The following is a 17,561-nucleotide window of genomic DNA, read 5'->3' as shown; positions in this document are numbered from 1 at the left end:
TCTGCAAGTTTCTCCGGAGCCTGAAAGTGTCTCGCTGACCACAGACCCACATGATGTCTATGTTTGATTGATTGAAGCCAAGCAATAAATGAACGTGTTTATCTCCTTTCAGCTAAAACTAAAGCTTCCCTGTAACGATCTTCCTTTATGCCACCGTCTTTGTTTATCAGAACGAAGGATGTAATGAGCCGAGAGCTGTAATGAACCATTTTCAGTGGGGGTGGGGGGGGCAGCTGATGAGAACTTCTACGCATCTTTGTTGGTCTCCTGCCGGGACACAACCATTAGCTTCTGTTATGAACGTGCTGCAGGTTGGAAGCAAGTGTGGTTTTCAGCGGGGGAAGTGATACCTTAAGGAAGGAGGCGGCTCACGTCAAACATCCTCAATGAATGAGAGTCTAATCATCTGGATCTATTCATCAAATCTATTCCGAGCCGACATCCCAGGAGGTTACGGACGGAATCTCCGGGGCGACTCGTCTAATTATGCTCCCGTCGTCCTCATACATATAAATTAGATGTCATTTCACAGCAAACGCTCGCGCCGCGCTGGAGATTTAGGCCAAAATTAAATCACGTACACAAGCTAGGTAGCTGAAAATAGCATCTCTTTATTGAATGCATACACACGTTTTAGATATTCAGCGTTGTAATCAAGGATCTCAGGCGTCTTCTTCCATTTTACACTCCTACAGTTGGGTACCAACCACAAGAATCATGGTCCTGATCCACAGATGTGCAGGTGGACAGTGGGACACACCAGTGTTTATTCTAGGGGACACATGTGACTACCTGTCCACTACAGGCTGACAGGTTTACATGGGGGTGTCACACTGAAAGACTGGGACGCTGCTCTGACAGTATTTACAGGTCTGTCACCAGGGTGGGGGCACAGGGGTCCCAGAAGGTGGGCTGAGATCAGCGCTTAAGGCTTGCTCAGATGTGGGGGGGGGCGCACAGGTCCAGAGCTGTGGATCACAGCGGCCTCACCTGGATGGCGTTAACGTCCGCGGAATCCCCCGATTTAGAGGTCACGTCCAGCTGACCAAAGTCGTCGCTGGTGATGATGAAGACGATGGAGGAGGAGCTAAACGTCACCTTCTTCTTGGGTCGGTTCCCCTTGCCGCAAGGCCGGGACATGACGATGGGCCGGATGGGGCGCTGGACCGGAGCGAGGGGCCGTTCTTTGAGGCTGCGCTGCAGCCAAGAGAGCCGGGAGCAGAGCAGCTGCAGCAGGCAGTGCCTGAACTGTGGTGGGAACACGAGAGCAGGCTCCTTTTAGCCCAACGCTGTTTGGAAAAGCAACTATTTCAATCAAATTCAACTGGACAAAGCTGCTTTTTCTATTTTAAACTAATAAAGAACACATCAGGAGAGACCACAGTATCAGCCTCAGTTGAGTTAACATTGATTTGCCTTATTGATATTTGCTCCATATTCAATTCTGCTCTGGGTGAAACCTGAAAATACACATGGTTCATCTGAGCCAGACAATAATCCCAACACTCAGCGGCGTCCGACTGATGCTGGAGGCAGAAACCCAGAGAGGGAAGTCCAGAGCAAAAGGGGCACGTCATTAACTTCAAATTCAGATGGAAAAGCGTCTCAACGCCTCCGTCCTTTCATTCTCCGCCCGTCTCCATCCACGCGATTCAGAAGGAAACGTACCGTGTTTTTCCCCCCCTTGAATAACGAGTTTTTTATGTTGCTGTTCATGGTTAGCCGCGGGGCAACACATCAGTTATAGATGTTCCACGTTGAGTTATTTGCTACGTGAGCAAACTATCAATATTAGTAATTAAAGCTGCCATTATAGCGCTGTAGCTAGCTGTAGCTAACACAGGGGAGATCATTCGAAGTAGGTTCTGATGACAGTGAGCTATGGTCAGGACCTTCAGAAACCAACCTTTCTGCTCATGAACACGTAGATGAGGGGGTTGTAGGCTGTGCTGGATTTGGCGAAGAACGATGGAATGATGGCCATCGTCGGAGACACCATGCTCCTCCTGCCAAAAGCCACCATCATTGACACCACGGCGTACGGCGTCCAGCACAGCAGGAAGCAGGAGATCATCAGGAAAAACATAACGGAGACCTTCTTCTCATACCGCAAGATCTTGATGATCTGAACTGTCTGCAGGTCCTGGATGGAGCGGATCTACAAAAGAAACAGCAGAGGGTGAGGGGGTCTCCTGGCCTAGTCATGTGACTCAGGATGTCAGGAGGAGCATTAAAAACTGGATGTGCGGCCAGAATAAGTCCTCACACACGTCTGAAATGTTCCCTCTGGGCAGCAGGAGTCCCATTTCTGAGGGTAACAATTCTCTAGATCTTTTTTTGATTTTCATGACCGTGATTCTTTTTTTTATTCGTTGTACCAGCAGTTTGTCGTTAAGTGACAATCTTTTTAAATGAGGGTCTCCGTTTGTAGTCACTCTTGTTATCAGGCCACCTGTATTTAAATGTTACGTTAAATTGTTCTATTTTCTGTGTTTAATCCACGTTTACTGGATTAATCCTCCATTTTGTCACCTCCCAGCGTACCAACGCTGTACCGGTCTGTTTAATGGTCCGCACCCTCCTGGCATATTTAAGTGCTGGTGCTCTTTAACAGTCTTTCCCTAGTGTTGTTCCATCCTCTTGGTTTAAGGTTCTAGATGGATTTAAATGATAAAAGGGGTTAGGTTGAATGTTCTGGGCTAATGAGCCAGTGATATAAGCTTTAATATAACAATTAAACCTATTTAACAAAGGATGAAACTCACTGTAACATGCAATATTATTGCAACATTCATTTTCTCCATTAAATCTTCCTTCCCTCCTGATATTGTGTCCCAACCACAACATCGCCAACAGCCTCCCAAATACCCGTCAACAATCATTCCATGCTCCAGCCTCTAGCATGAGTCTCTTAAGCTCATGATCAGAGCCTGTTGACTGAGGACCTTCTTGGGTTCTTAGGATCTGCAAGTACACCTGCGCATGCTAACTGAAGCTAGGCTAACCAAGCAGGGCTGAGATCTCGGTGTTCTTCTGCCTCTTGCACGTCCACCTGCTCACTCAGAAGGGAACAATATTCGAAAAAAAACGGCGTAATTATTTGCACGCATGGGTTTTCATAGTGCTTCTATGCAGACGACACCCAGCGTTACCTGCCATGAACCCTCAGACTCAGACAAGAGCTCCTCACCTCCAACTCAGCTCTTGGCTTTCCTGGCTAACTGGCCCATTCAACACTGACATCAAAATTGATGTCAACTGAATTGTTCTGCTCCTGTGGATCCCCGTTATCTCTTTGTCTGCTGCCTCCCAAACACGATCATCGTCTGGCAAAGCCGACTCTTCCGACACAACAATCCAGACTGTTGTCGTACCTCGTTCCCCGATGGTGGAACAACCTCCTGAGGTCCGTCAGAGCTGGAACAACCCTGTCCCCCTTCAGAAAGCTCTCGAAGCCACAGCTCCTCTGAGAGCACATCTATTTCTCCACCTCCCTCCCTCTCCACAGCTCTGCTCTGGTAGTTGTACCAGGTAGCTGTGGACTGTAAGCTGGTATTTTATTCACATCGGTCTCATTTACATGGCGGCTCGATTGGTCTCTGTATGCCACTTTAGACAAAACGTAATGACGCGTGACAGGACCTCAGAGATGCTCACAGGACATACATCAGCAGGTGCAACAGCAGAGATGGATCACGTGTGGCGCCCTCTAGTGACCGAAAGGGAAACACAAACGTGTCTAAACCGCTGACATCCCAGTTCTTTAAAGAGCCACTTTAAGTTGAATAAATGCTGCCGCCTGGAGCGGCACACAATGGATGGAAATACTGGTGCTGTGCTGGGGCAGATAAACCCTGAAGGCAGAGGAGCAAATTATCATAATGGAGTCGAAAAAGAGGGAAGAAGAGCAAAGGGCAGCAGTTGCCCGCTGAAAGTCGGGGAGTTTCTTTTTATTAAAATCAAGTCTGAGTGCCCACAGAGCTGCGCTAAAAGCAATAAAACCCTGAATACATTTAAATTTAACCCAATATGTGATTTAAAATAAAGGTTTGTCCTTCCTACCCCAAATAAAACACACACATATATATATATGATTAAAAACCTATAACTAAAGTAAAATACACATTCTAGTCGGATGAAATTGGTACTTTAATGTAAGCAGCGTTTTCTGATGAAGCACTCAAGACAGTTGGTGGAAATAAGGTCCTGAAATAACTTAATCATTTATTTAGTTTGCAAATTTACAGACAAAAGTGGCTGGTTCAATTCCAGAGGCGACTGTGTCCTCGAGCAAGGTGGGGAACGTGCACGTGCCACTTTAATGTTCTAGCTTAAGCTTTTGGAAATATCAGGTATAAATCTGCAAAAGGAACGAGGTGAGTACAACGATGCAAAATCTGCCAACGTTGAAGATTCATGGGTTTTACGCTACCGTCGTTTCACATTCCACAAAATCCTGTTAAATATTTACATGTAACTACTTAACATTTACTCGCCAGATTTTATTGAGAAATGTGACTCCAATAATTGACAGGGTTTTAAAGAGGAAAGAAGTGAGGCCAACGCCCCCAGGACTCACCATCTGGACTGCATAGAGGATGTTCCCGTAGCAGTAGATCATGATGCCCACAGGGACAAAGAAACAAGCGAGGAGGAACAAGAGGATGAAGGAGGCATCGTTTGGGTCTTTAGAAGCCCAGTCCAGAGAACAGCCCAGCCGGTGGATCTCCAGAGTGTAGCGGTTCCAGCCCAGCAGAGGGGCTCCTGTCCAGGCCAGGGCGTACAGCCAGATGTGGCCGATGGCCCGCCACGCCCAGGGGAAATCTACCACCTGAGCGTGGACCACCCGGATGTAGCGCTCGTAGGCCAGCGCAGCCAGGGTCATGATGGAGACGATGCCTGGTGGAGGGTGGGAGACAGACAGACAGACAGGTCAGAGCAGGATCTGGGTCAGTGGATCACCCAGGCTCTTTGACCGGCCACGTAACTGTGACTGGGGGCACATTTACGCCAGTAAAATCAGCCGGTGTAGCTTTACAGCAACTTTACAGTTACCATCAAAGCACTCGCGGATCCAGAGTTGAGTGGCTCTAAATGCATCGTTAATGATAAATTTAGGTCGGATGGATTTTACATCCTTTACAATAACGTAGTATTCAACCGCATTCGCCGTAAACCTCGGACGGTCCCATGATCGTCGTGTCCGGCGTGAGCCTCAGGGGCCGAGCTGGTGTTTGAGCAGGACGGGCGTGCTGGGACACAACTGACCAGGCTTGTTTCTGCAGCGTCTGCGTCAGTCGGCCACGACACGCCGACGTATTCGCTGCTGCAGCAGGACACTCAAGGGCAAGGACGCGTATCCGGGAACGGGACTCATTATCGTGCCTCCACAGAGGAACAAGCAGGTGATGAGACTCCTGACTGTGTGGAGGATTGCTGGGGAGGAGCACGGCCACATCAGAATATATAATGACTGGCACCTTTAGATATCAGCTAGTTCCATAGAGAAACCAGGACTGACAGCAGTTCACAGCCTAAAGAGAAGCGACACCCCTCAAAGCGATTTTATGGTTGCAACCGTCTATCTGCATTACTGACAAGCACCTGGACCTTCACGTTCGAAATAATCATCTTTTCCAGGTTTCCACCCCCGTTAAAATCATTAAAAGCTGCTCATCTGAGGCCACCTGTCCATCCACTTTGACTACAAACGTATTTTTTGAACATTTTCAGCTGCCAGTGAACAGCGAGTGGGGGGTGGCCGCACTTAAATGCCTGTTGTCCAGCGGGCGATGGACCAAAGTGGCAGGACACCTTTTTCCCGTTCAATGTCGTACTGATGAAATAACACCTGCCTCGAAAATAAACCCCAACGTCACACTTTCTAATTTTGAATCCTCTTCTGTGACACAATTACAGAGCCGAGCAACCGGCCAACAAACTAAACAAAGGTGAGCGAGATCTGGCTAATAACCAGCACAAAAGCTTTGGCTCTAATGAGCTCATCAGCACACATTAATCCCCAGGAAGGCTCATCTGCTCGTCTCAAGAGGTCGACCCTGACGGCCACTTCACAATTCTCAGATGATTCAATAAATTAACGCGATGTCACCATCAAAGGGAACCTTTGGGGACCAGACAACACCTCAAACGTGCAACTATGACGCACAGAAGATGCTCTTGCATTAAGAAGTGCACATGTGAGAGGCTCAAGGTCGTCAGGTCTGACTGCAGCTCCTGGAAAGGAGGGGGGGTCCAAACTGGAAAGTGGGGCATCTTTCAGCCCCCCCAGTCATGGTGCCCAAACTGTGAATCCCACACGAGCGTTGGTGTCCTCGCACACCTCCATTGGAGGTGCTGAAGGACGGATGAAAAGGTAAAAGATCCGGGCTCACCGAACAAGCTGTTGCTGAAGCCGTCCCACACGCACGTCGCCTGGGTCCAGGTCCAGCGGCCCTGGACGCACGCCGCAAAAGTGAAGTTTATCCCGAAGAGCGACACCAGCAAATCGCTCAAACTTATGTTGACCAGCAGTAAATTGGTGGGCGTGCGCAGCCTCTTGAACCTGCAGTAGAGCGCGAGGACAACAAAGTTGTTGCAGAAGCCGAAGGCTCCGATGGTTCCGATGGTGAAGGCGAGCACCCTGTAGGTGTCCCCGCTGAACAGCAGCTGCTCCGCGCTGCGCTCGCTCCTGCTGCCGTTGGCGGGATTCATCGCGCGCGAATAAGCGCTTGGTGCCGAGCATCGCGCGGCGGCTCGCGCCGTGATGAGACGCTGGAGCGCTGCGCGACTCGCGCACGGCACGCGCTGCTCTGGCTCCGCGCGCCGCCCATTCGAACCGACGCTCGAGTCCCTGCAGAAAGTGGGTCAAAGTGCCGCGGCCGAGCGCACGCTGCGCACGTGTCACTTCCGCCCAAACTTTTAAAATACACGCAAAAAGTGACGCGATTAATCATTAACGCGTTAGGCTGTTTCGAAAGAGGACGTTTAAACAGCGGAGAGGATGGTTAAAAGTGACGTAGGAGGGTGCACAATGATGGTGACGTAGGGGGGTGCACAATGATGATGGTGACGTAGGGGGGTGCACAATGATGATGGTGACGTAGGGGGGTGCACAATGATGATAAATGATCCGAAATCGGTGCAAAAGCTCCCGTTTATCTTATTAATGTATCCTATTGCGACTATTAATGTTATTTCAATTCATTTTACAGTTCTGCCATTTCAATATTTGAGCTTTAAACTCGACTCTTTTTCAGGCTATTTGCTGTCATCAAGCACCGTCGTGTCATGAGCTGGGGAATAATAAAGTCCATCTAATTAAAAGGAAATCAATTAAAACTGTCAACTCGAAATGTGCAGCGTTCAAATGATGGCACGTTCATGGTGTAGGAGGACTAAAACGTGTTGTTTGCAGCTGCCAGATGAACATTTCAATTCAACACAGATGAGCAATTTTACTGAAAGGACAATTATTAGACTGCATTTGGGAAAACCTGTTAAGGAAGGAGAGAAAGGAGCCCGACTGTGGCCTGGTCACCTCTGATTCTCCTGATTCGGCCGTGCGTCCTTCCTTTGGCAGCTTGTGTGCCGCCAGTGGCCTTGATGATTTCGTGTCCATGCAGACCAGAGCGCGTTGTGACGTTGCTGATTCGTGTGACCTGGATTTCTTTGTGCCTACAGGTTGAAGCAGAATAGCAGATCTCTCTCTGACAACACAAGAGATGACATCTCATGCTGGGGAAGAGCGACAACGTTCAGACAGACCCCAGGAACGTTTAAACTACACATCATACTTACACATCTGTGATGTTTATTCCCACAGGTTTCCATTTGAAGCATCAGTTAAGTGTTTTACTTGTAAAGATTTACGTCAAAGGGAAATATTGACTTTGGCTTTTCATTGTCAGGGCTGCGCAGTGATGCTGCTGTGCTGGAGAAGAGCTCCTCTCCTCAGTCAGGGGGACGTGGAGGACCGTGTTCAAGCCCAGAAACACGTTCAAGTTGAAAGCAGAAATCAACATAAAAAATGGCTCCTCAACATGGAGTCCCACAGTGATGTCACAGGAAGGGGAAATCTGGGTAAATCCATCCATGTGCTGGTGATGTAACCTGCGTTGGCCAAACTTTCTACAACTGGGTCAACCTTACAGAGCCCCCCACCCCCCACCCCCACTCATTTGCTTGTTTCCCTCTCATTTGAATAATCACGTAATATTCTACGACAGGAGTGTCAGTAATCTCCCAGGATCTCCAGTATGAGCCTTCAATCAAACCCCCTGAGATGCAATTAATGCAGCAGTGTCTGTGATGAGTTTTCAAAGTGACTTTTCCCTTGTGAACATCATCTGAGCTCTGCAGAGCCCCTCAGCACCTCGGACCTTCGGACCACCATCACCACAGAGGAACCACGTTTGCTTCAGCAAATAAGGAGCTGATCTGATTCTTCTTCTTAAAATATGTGGATGCTTTTTCATCAGCTGGAAACATTCTCCTTGATCCAATACCAACAACATTATATCAAAATCTTTTATGTTTTTCTGTTTGCACAGCAGATAAAAGTAAAGTACTTGAGAGATGAACTCCAGTGCAGGATGGCAGTGTTTGCGTTTAGTAATTATCCTTCATGATCCTTCTTGGCAGCACTTGAGTGATGAAAGTTCTTGTTCCCTCAACACCATCAGAAATGTCTTTGAGGATTTGCCAGAGCAGCAGCTCAGCTCCCTGAGGAATCAGAATAAATCCAAGGTTATTCCTGATTCCCCTCCAACGCTGAAGAAGATAAACAGCACCTCCTTCACGTTTGTGCTGAGCTGAAGTGTCGTCAGCAATCTCCCACCTGAACCGTGTCGGGAGAGCCGCTACCATAGCGACAAACCCCATAATGATGCTATAATTACCGTGGCACAAATGACCAAACTCACCCGAGTCGGTGCCGGTGGCGTCAGCTAAATACAAACTTAACGTTCTTAAGTTATTCAGTTCTTCAGGGCAGCAAACTTTAAATTAAGGCCGTAACCTTTATTCTTCTACTTTATTAAGTTATGAATAATTCACTGAAGAAAAGATGAAAAATATGCCCAGAATGTATGAAGAGTTATTTAAAACGGCGCTCAGATTCAAGGCCTCTACCCCAGTTGTTATTGATGGGTATTAATCTGCGTTCTGCTGTTTCCCTGCTGTCTGAAGGTGCAGAGGGGTCGTTTTAAAAGCCGGCTGATAGGTCCAAAACTCACGGTGTCCTTAACCAGCACGGAAAAAGTTCTGAATCAAAGTAACATTAATTCTCTTATGATGTCCGGATAGTTTTTGTAGATCTTTGCGGGTGGACCTGAGTCACGATGCTGATTAAAAAGGTTAAAAATAGGAGGGTTATTTCTTTAAACAGCCTCCAGTCTGGGTCGCATCTGATGAACCCGTGAAGGCAGCATCAGACTGGGGCTCAGCAGGTTCGGCTCACTTCTGGAGACAAACTCCATCTGTCCATCTCATCACCTCATCAGGGCCGTGACCAGACCAAGCAAACCCACAGAACCGCAGACGGACCACGAATGGGCCTGCCGACGGCTGCAGAACTGTGCACATTTGTAGATTATATAAAGAACTTAATCTACAGAAACAGTCTGAAGCAGATGTTGTTGCTTATTTACAGCACATCGTATCCACAGAGACACTGGATGTTGTTAGCCATTAGCGCAGCATTGCTAATAATGCTGCTCACGACCAGACTCATTGATAGTCAGCGATAAATGATGCTTTCAAATGACTAAATAGTGACAACTGTAGCCTACACGATACCCACATTAAATGAAAGCCACCTGATTGACACCTTTTGTGTTATTGAGGGAGATCCGCTGCTCCGTTCAGACCCTGGGAGCATCTTAGAGATGCAGCACAGATGAGACAGCGGACAAAAGGTCACAGTAGACAAGATCTGAAGCAGCAGAGCAGAGGAGCTTCAGGATCCAGGATCAGTGTCCAGCCTGCTGACAGTGAGGAGCTGGAGCTTTGAAAGTCACGTAAATGTCAATAACAATAAGAGGAGCTGTTCTGACCCCACAGCCCTTCCATCGATGTTTTGGCGTCAGTGTTGCCTGTAGATGCTGAGAACTGCTGAAAATACTCAACAACCTTTCACGCTCAGTGGAACTGGGACTCTCAAACACCCATGAGCCAATAAAGTGCGGTTTGGCCTGGACACCAGCTGTTATCTGATATGGCAGTGAGAGAATGTGGTGAGGCTGATGATAGAAGGTTCACAGAAGACGCCAGCCTTTCATTCTCCCTCTGCAGATCACCACAGAGCCCAGAAGCCCAGAGACACGGGGGGTGAAACCAGATCACCAGAGGCCATATGATCCTCCCCGGGCCACCGTCACTGTCGAGCGTATCTGAGAGGACAGACCTGGACCGGTCCTGTCGGTGGGGGGTGTTTGATGCATCACCATTATTAAAAGTCCCAGGTCGTTTTGATGGAGTTTGCAGGTTCTCCCCCAAGGCTTTTGGGCTTTTATTGCCGATGAATTAGTATGTCTTATCTGCTGTAGAGTAGCTGCTCCATAAATGCTGTGTTCCACCTGTGCACACTGTGTGCTTCACCACCTTCCTTTACTTTTACACTGATGGAAATTTCCTTGCCTCCTTCCTCAGGGTCCAGTCTGAAAGTGTCTTTTTCAATCCAAACAAAACAAGTCCAAAAAGTTTGATAAATATGATTTTTGCACACTGGAGTTGCATCCAACAGAAGGTTGAAATATATTAAAAAAAGATGCACTTGCTGGCTTAAAGGGTCAGCGACAGTGATGGCTAAAAAATCTCTTGTTGAATCTGAAAGGCTGTTAAAAATGTAAAATAAAATGTTGCTGTAATGTTCCATCAGCCTCTAAGATCTGTTCTTCCCACTCCAATCAGCCCAAATCAGTGGATTTATATATGAAGTCTGATGAAAACAACACATTTCAAATGTATCTATCTGCGTGTGTGTGTGTGTGTGTGTGCAGGGTGGGTGAGGGCAGGTATAAGTTGACAAGCTCATCTCATCTCCAACACACTCTTCACAGCTGAGTCAGAGCCGTATTTGAAGTCTAAACCTCATTAAAAATTGGTGTGCTGACGGGATAAGAAGCCTCTGCTGCTTTCATGTCCCCATCAAAGGGATTGTAAAGTTCTGCCAACAGAATAAAGAACATTTGGGGAGTGTTATTCCAACCTGTTGAAGCCCATGTCAGTGCATCTCTCTGCTCATGCATATTTATTAAGTAGTGTGTGTTTTTGGAATAAATACATTTTCCAGAAGAAAATAGGTGAAGATTAAAAGTCAGGAGTCTTCACACACTTCTACTAGTTACATTCAACGTCAATGTCTTTTATTAACATTGTAATTTTGGAACAGAACACAGACCTTAAACATTATTGTTATGATGCTTTGAACTTAGAGAATGTTGGATATGTGTTTAAAGAATGTCCTCTGTGTGTGCAGGACGTTGTGTCCCCGTCCAGCTGATGGTGAACGTTAAAGGTGACAGTGGTGACCTTGAGCTAATGCAAATGTGTGTTTTCTTCGTCCTTGAACAGCCGTCAGTTCCTCCTGGATGATGTTAGCCTCCCTTTGCTCTTGCTCAGCTTAAGTTTTCTTTTAGAAGAAATAAAATTGGTTTAAGGTTTGGTGTGAAAACAAATGGCACCACAATAGTAGGGAGCTAATATTAGCCAGAGTTGGGGAGGAGGGACGGTTGAAACGACTATTGCGTGTGTCTTCGAGGCTGAAAATAGCTGCTTTAGCGTCATTCAGCCTGCATCAAAGCAACTTTACCCCTGAAAATGTTCTCCACTGAAAATGTGAAGAGATTTGTTGAAAGGTTTGTTCCATCTGATCTCATAAACAAGCTTAATGGGGAAGAAGAGATCTTCTGTGCAACAAATCAGACCCTGATCCTGGAATCTGATGCGGTACAGCTGGAACCTGAGGTTAAATATGCTGAAGGGACTGGTTAGAGTGGGACAGACTGGTTAGAGTTGGACAGAGCAGACAATGGACTGGTTATAGTGGTATAGAGACAATACTTTAGCTGATCATAAGGGGACAGAGAGGGAATAAATGGTCTGGTTGTAGATGACTACAGAGCAGATGTGGACTGGTTGCAATTGGTAAGAAAAGAAGACAAAGAAAACCACAAGACACGTTATAAGGTCCATTTCTGTCCATTCATCATCTTTATCAAAGTCTATTAGAGCAGTCACAGCAGAAGCAGTCCTCTCTGAGTTCACACCAGTCATTTACACACTCACATCTCCATGTTCAACCGGACAAGAAAAGAATCTAGAACAGGGGTGGGCAAACATTTTGATTCATGGGCCACAATGGGTTCTAACATTTGACAAAGGGGCCGGACCAGGAGCAGATGGATGGATGGAGTGCTTTGGTAACCTCACCTCATTGGAGAAAAAATACACATTTTGGGATATGGAGAAAACATGTGCTTTAATTTCAAATGAAAATGAAGAGAAGCATTACAACAAAATATCTGACTTTGGAATGAGTCTTAAAACACTTAAAATCAAATGAATAAAATGTGCCTTTTTAAAAAAAATTAATAACCATTTCTATTTTAAAGCACTGAAAGTTCTGTTATCCTTCAGGATATCACCATCACTCTCCTCCTGACTGTCTTTTTTCTAGTGGGAAAACACCAGAATTGCAGTGAAAATATAACATTAACAAGGTTTATTCATTTAATTTTTCAAGTTTGGCGGGCCGGATTAAAACGTTTAACGGGCTGCGTGTGGCCCCCGGGCCGTAGTTTGCCCATGCCTGGTATAGGGGGTGGTTTCGGACTCAGCGTAAGATTCATATACTTGCAGCGTCCCAGGCTGAACTGCAGGCCTGTGCAGCTAGCCAAGAGCATCTTGACACACATATGCAAGTTCTGGGGCTAAATGCACTCAGCTGGAAAGTCACAACGCTCAGCTTCACACCAAGGTATTTGACCTGGAGGCCCACAAAATCGTGGGGACACAAGAAGGTGAAGGGAAAAAAAGAACCCATTGAATTTGTCCCCAGAAGTATCACCTGCTTGGGAGTGAACATTTTCTGCACCCAATAAAACTGATTGGGTGCAATGTTTACTCCAGCCGGAGACCCGCTGGAGCTAAGCCAGGAACCAGCATGGACCACATCCACCACATTCAGAGTGGCTTCTTTGACGTGCTGAGAAAGCACCTAGAGTACGAAGGAATCAACACACCTCAACACACACACAAACATGCCCACATACATGCCCTATACTATGTGTAAGCCACACTGTGTGGGTAAATAAGCAACTCAGTGGAGGTCTGTGCTAGCTGTAGGTCATTTATTATCACACATGCCACCACCTTGGTCACGTTTGGCCTTTCTGCATCTTGCGATGCACACTGCGATGATCAGAGTAATGTATTAGTCGTAATCAAAGCACAGGGATTGAAAGCAACAAAACAGTGCCATCAAAGGACGACTGTACAAAGCAACAAACAAAGGCTAAAATTTAACTTCATAAAGAGGGGGTATAAGGTTAGTCAGTCTCTCACAAACCAAGTAAGCTGATGGACACATTTTGTTTCACTGCCAAAAGAATGCAGCCCATTGATAGCGCAGCTGGCAATGCAGCCAAATCCATGACCAAAAAGTCCAAGTTTCTGAACGAGGCTCTCCGGTGCTTTCTTTCATGTTTTTGTGTCACTGTGGAGGACTCAGATGAAGAAGATGATGAGCCTTTGGACCAACCAAGGCGGTACGACCAAACGTTCCTCAAAGTTAAACATATTGCCCTGAATTGTGACTGAAACATTCATGTGACAAATGGAGAAGGGTTCTTCATCATGCAGATCTTCTGTTTTCTTGGGTTTTGCATTAGCAGGGAGAAGCAGGCTGAAGAGCCTTTGACAAGAGTCCGCCGGCCAAGCTCACCTTTAGGAGTCGCAGGACACCAGGTACATTTTTCTCTTTAGATAGAGAAAAATTAACACCAGTTCCTGATGTTTCACATGGACCCTGTCTCCTCTTCAAACGAACAGAGCCCAGCGTGTCCTGCATTGGCCGGAGAAGTGGACACGTGTCCGGTGGACAGCCCCTGTTCCTTCACATCCAGCAGCGATGTTGAACAAGCTGTAAAAATGCTCTTTCTATACTTAACATTGATGTATTTTTGACTTTGTTTTACTAGATTGAGCTGATTTTGCTTTATTCTTAACAGAGCCTGGGGTCCATGGATGAAGAAGACCTCGAAATATATTTTTCCTGTGTCAGTGACACTGAACAGGAGGAGCAGGCTGAAGAGCCCTTGGCAAGAGTCCGCCAGCCAGGCTCACCTTTAGGTGTCACGGGTCACCAGGTATATTTTTCTCTTTTGATAGAGAAAAATTAACACTAGTTCCAGATGTTTTACATGGACCCTGTCTCCTCTTCCAACAAACAGAGCCCAAAGTGTCCTGCATTGGCCGGAGAAGTGGACACATGTCCAGTGGACAGCCTCTGTTCCTGCACATCCAGCAGTGATGTCGAACAAGCTGTAAAAATGCTCTTTCTATACTTAACATTGATGTATTTTTGACTTTGTTTTACTAGATTGAGCTGATTTTGCTTTATTCTTAACAGAGCCTGGGGTCCATGGATGAAGAAGACCTCGAAATATATATTTCCTGTGTCAGTGACACCGAACAGGAGGAGCAGGCTGAAGAGCCCTCGACAGGAGTCCGCCAGCCAGGCTCACCTTTAGGTGTCACGGGTCACCAGGTACATTTTTCTCTTTTGATAGAGAAAAATTAACACCAGTTCCCGATGTTTCACATGGACCCTGTCTCCTCTTCCAACAAACAGAGCTCAAAGTGTCCTGCATTGGCCAGAGAAGTGGACACGTGTCCGGTGGACAGCCTCTGTTCCTCCACATCCAGCAGTGATGTTGAACAAGCTGTAAAAATCCTATTTCTATTCTTAACATTGAGGGATTTTTGACTTTGTTTTACAAGATTGAGCTGATGTTGCTTTATTCTTAACAGAGCCTGGGGTCCACAGATGAAGAAGACCCAGAGATACATTCTTCCTGTGTCAGTGACACCGAAGAGGAGGAGCTGGCTGAAGAGCCCTCGGCAAGAGTCCACCGGCCAGGCTCACCTTTGGGTGTTGCAGGTCACCAGGTACATTTTTACGAGATTGAGCAGATATTGCTTTATTCTTAACAGAGTCTGGGGTCCACAGATGAAGAAGACCCAGAGATATATTCGTCCTGTGTCAGTGACACCAAGGTCACCAGGTACATTTTTAATAGATTGAGCTGATTTTGCTTTGCCTTTAACTAACAGAGCCTGGAGAAGAAGGATGAGGAAGACTCGCTTTCTTCACATCTGGCGGCTGTTTTGGCTTTGACATCACAGCCTAGTGCTCCAAATAATAGATTCCTGGAGGCCTTAAACTATGTGGTCTCGAGAAGCAGAATAGAAAGTGGGAGAACCGTTACATCTGATGAACTGGCCTGTTATGGGTAAAAAAATTTGCACATCATCATCATCATCATCATCATCATCATCAACAACAACACTTTGCTCTGTTTTTCTTGTGTTTCAGGCTCCCCAATCTGTCCCAGACCTGTTTTATGAACTCTGTTCTCCAGAGCCTCCTGACCCCCATGCCTTTTGTGAAGGAGCTCAAGAAACAGAGTCATCAGTGGCGTTCACACCCAAAAGCTCTGCTTTTCAAGTACAGCACAAGCTCACGTGCCCCCATTATTCTATGGCATTAATGCAATGAATGAAAAACATCTGCTTTCTCCTTTTTCCAGGTTGCTCACAGATATAAACAACTGCTTCACAACAAAAAACAGCATGCAGAAGAAATCCACCCTCTTCACCTTCCTGCGCACCATTGCCCTGCGTCATCCAGACTTTATAAAAGATGAGCAACAAGTAATCATTCTTTTATTTTCAAGAGCATCATCCTGATCTTTTCTGGACTAGACACTTTGGTCTGTCTGCAGGATGCCCACGAATTTTTGAACACCGTCCTGGAACAGCTCAGCTCCGTCTCTACAGAGCTCAGGTCAATGGCAACTGACAAAGAGCAGAGCTACACCTGCCCTGTGGAGGCTCACATCAGCTTCCAGATGTTGAGCACCATGCTGTGCCACAGGTGGGAATATACCTGGAAACCTTCTGCTCCTGCATAGGTGTTGAACTTGTTTAGTTGAATCCTTAGTTATTTGAATCCTCTCTTGAATTCACAGTTGTGGCCATAAATCTGAAAATGTGGAGGAGTGTTTGAACCTGTCCGTGGCGCCTGAGGACACCATCATGCAAGGAATACAGCTGTACCTGAAAGTAAGGGACACATGTTTGGTGTTCATGTGTGAATGATGGAGGAGCTGTTGAACCTCACGACTGTTGTTGATTCTGCAGGAGCAACTGCTGGATTACAAATGTGACTGTGGCGCCTCCCAGACGACAGAGCAAAGATCCTTCTTCACTCTGCCAAAGTGAGAACCAGCCATCTCAGCATCCTCACATCTGCTGCCTTCTAAAGGCCCTAACTGTCTCTACATCTCCTCTTCCCTCCCCTTTTCTTCTCGATAGTGTGCTGATCATCCACCTATTGAGATTTAAGTGGTCCTACTTTGCTGCGCAAAAAATTCACAAAGCCACATGTTTATCCAGGGAGCTGCTGCTCCATACAAATCAGAGCAGTGAGAAGGTAAACCCTTGATAAACCTTGAAGCAGTCATCAGTCTGAAATGGCTCAAAGAGTGGAGCTAATGGCTTGTTCTTTTGATTTTCTGTAGACAAAATATACTCTGAAGAGCATCGTCAACCATTTGGGGAGTTGCACTACCAGCGGTCAGTGTTTAGCTGTCAGTACTGTGTTGAAAACCAATGTTCTCCTTGTTTGACCACTAACAAAGCAGTTCCTTCCTTCACAGGCCATTACATTTGTGACGGAGTTTATCGAAATGCAGGCCAAGGGGATGGGAATGCCTGCTGGGTGACATATGATGACGACATTGTCAAAGAAACGACTTTTAACCACGTGTGCCAGCAGCGACAGAAAACAGCATATTTACTCTATTATGAGAAGATGGAGAAGGATTAGAATCAGGACAAGAAATATGACTAAATATGTCGTTTGTTAGAACTGGTTGTCTCAGGACCCAAGAGCAGGCAACACACAGTGGGGAATAGTGTCGTAAAAGCGCCTTTATTCGAAACACAAGGTACACAAGGTTCTGCTGGGTCATTCAGAGAATCTCTCGATTGGTCCTCCAGGACGCACTGGGAGCTCCAGCGCGGATCCAATGCGGACCATTAGTTCGCCGAGCAGTTCATGTCCGCAGGTAGGCGTGGAGACCTCAACCGAGTGACAACGTTAGCAAGTTACCATGAGGAGAACAAAACACTCTTGGCAGACGGGTGCTCTGTCTCTAAATGGAACGGTTGATGGAAAGATGCGTCCGCCTGCTGTGGATGATGATTGGCTCCTCCACGCCCCCCTGCAGGGAGAAACAAGCCACAAGTGATCCGGAACCCAACAGTTTATTATT

At 46.6% G+C, this 17,561-nt stretch overlaps 2 protein-coding genes across 3 annotated transcripts; one reads left to right on the top strand and one right to left on the bottom strand.

The window, feature by feature from the left end:
- Window positions 1–591: 591 nt before the first annotated feature.
- On the bottom strand, window positions 592–6,982 carry opn3 (opsin 3). Of its 2 annotated transcripts, none has more exons than XM_029835125.1 (4): window positions 6,396–6,982; window positions 4,580–4,899; window positions 1,907–2,158; window positions 592–1,289 (listed from the first exon to the last, which is right to left on the bottom strand). In XM_029835125.1, exons 1-4 carry the CDS (start codon window positions 6,712–6,714, stop codon window positions 1,095–1,097), a joined length of 1,086 nt encoding a protein of 361 aa, XP_029690985.1. In that variant the 5' UTR covers window positions 6,715–6,982; the 3' UTR covers window positions 592–1,094. The 2 variants fall into 2 exon arrangements, with proteins under 2 accessions (XP_029690985.1, XP_003963715.1); XM_003963666.2 differs by having other exon boundaries at window positions 592–1,248; window positions 6,396–6,714.
- Window positions 6,983–13,571: 6,589 nt separating this feature from the next.
- Window positions 13,572–17,561, top strand: LOC115249705 (ubiquitin carboxyl-terminal hydrolase 26-like). Its single transcript, XM_029835825.1, has 17 exons — window positions 13,572–13,769; window positions 13,893–13,968; window positions 14,053–14,145; window positions 14,232–14,369; window positions 14,454–14,546; window positions 14,633–14,770; window positions 14,855–14,947; window positions 15,034–15,171; window positions 15,337–15,515; window positions 15,599–15,730; window positions 15,813–15,936; window positions 16,008–16,159; window positions 16,254–16,347; window positions 16,426–16,502; window positions 16,600–16,717; window positions 16,806–16,860; window positions 16,944–17,561. The coding sequence occupies exons 1-17, from the start codon at window positions 13,582–13,584 to the stop codon at window positions 17,111–17,113; spliced, it is 2,058 nt and encodes a 685-aa protein (XP_029691685.1). The 5' UTR covers window positions 13,572–13,581; the 3' UTR covers window positions 17,114–17,561.

Source organism: Takifugu rubripes, chromosome 4, assembly GCF_901000725.2.
Source record: "Takifugu rubripes chromosome 4, fTakRub1.2, whole genome shotgun sequence".
Lineage (NCBI taxonomy): Eukaryota > Metazoa > Chordata > Actinopteri > Tetraodontiformes > Tetraodontidae > Takifugu > Takifugu rubripes.
Note: the sequence above shows the minus strand (reverse complement) of the source record. Positions and strands in the feature narration are given on the sequence as shown.

What these genes read in the sequence shown, in the direction of transcription:
- opn3 (XM_003963666.2), bottom strand. Translation starts at nt 6,714, where the DNA reads ATGAATCCCGCCAACGGCAGCAGGAGCGAGCGCAGCGCGGAGCAGCTG. An exon ending in CTTCAGCAACAGCTTGTTCG is followed by an intron (nt 4,900 to 6,395) that starts GTGAGCCCGGAT and finishes ACCCTCCACCAG; the next exon opens with GCATCGTCTCCATCATGACC. An exon ending in TCCTCTATGCAGTCCAGATG is followed by an intron (nt 2,159 to 4,579) that starts GTGAGTCCTGGG and finishes TTTCTTTTGTAG; the next exon opens with ATCCGCTCCATCCAGGACCT.
- LOC115249705 (XM_029835825.1), top strand. Translation starts at nt 13,582, where the DNA reads ATGGACACATTTTGTTTCACTGCCAAAAGAATGCAGCCCATTGATAGC. An exon ending in CCTTTGGACCAACCAAGGCG is followed by an intron (nt 13,770 to 13,892) that starts GTACGACCAAAC and finishes GTTTTGCATTAG; the next exon opens with CAGGGAGAAGCAGGCTGAAG. An exon ending in GCAGCGATGTTGAACAAGCT is followed by an intron (nt 14,146 to 14,231) that starts GTAAAAATGCTC and finishes TATTCTTAACAG; the next exon opens with AGCCTGGGGTCCATGGATGA.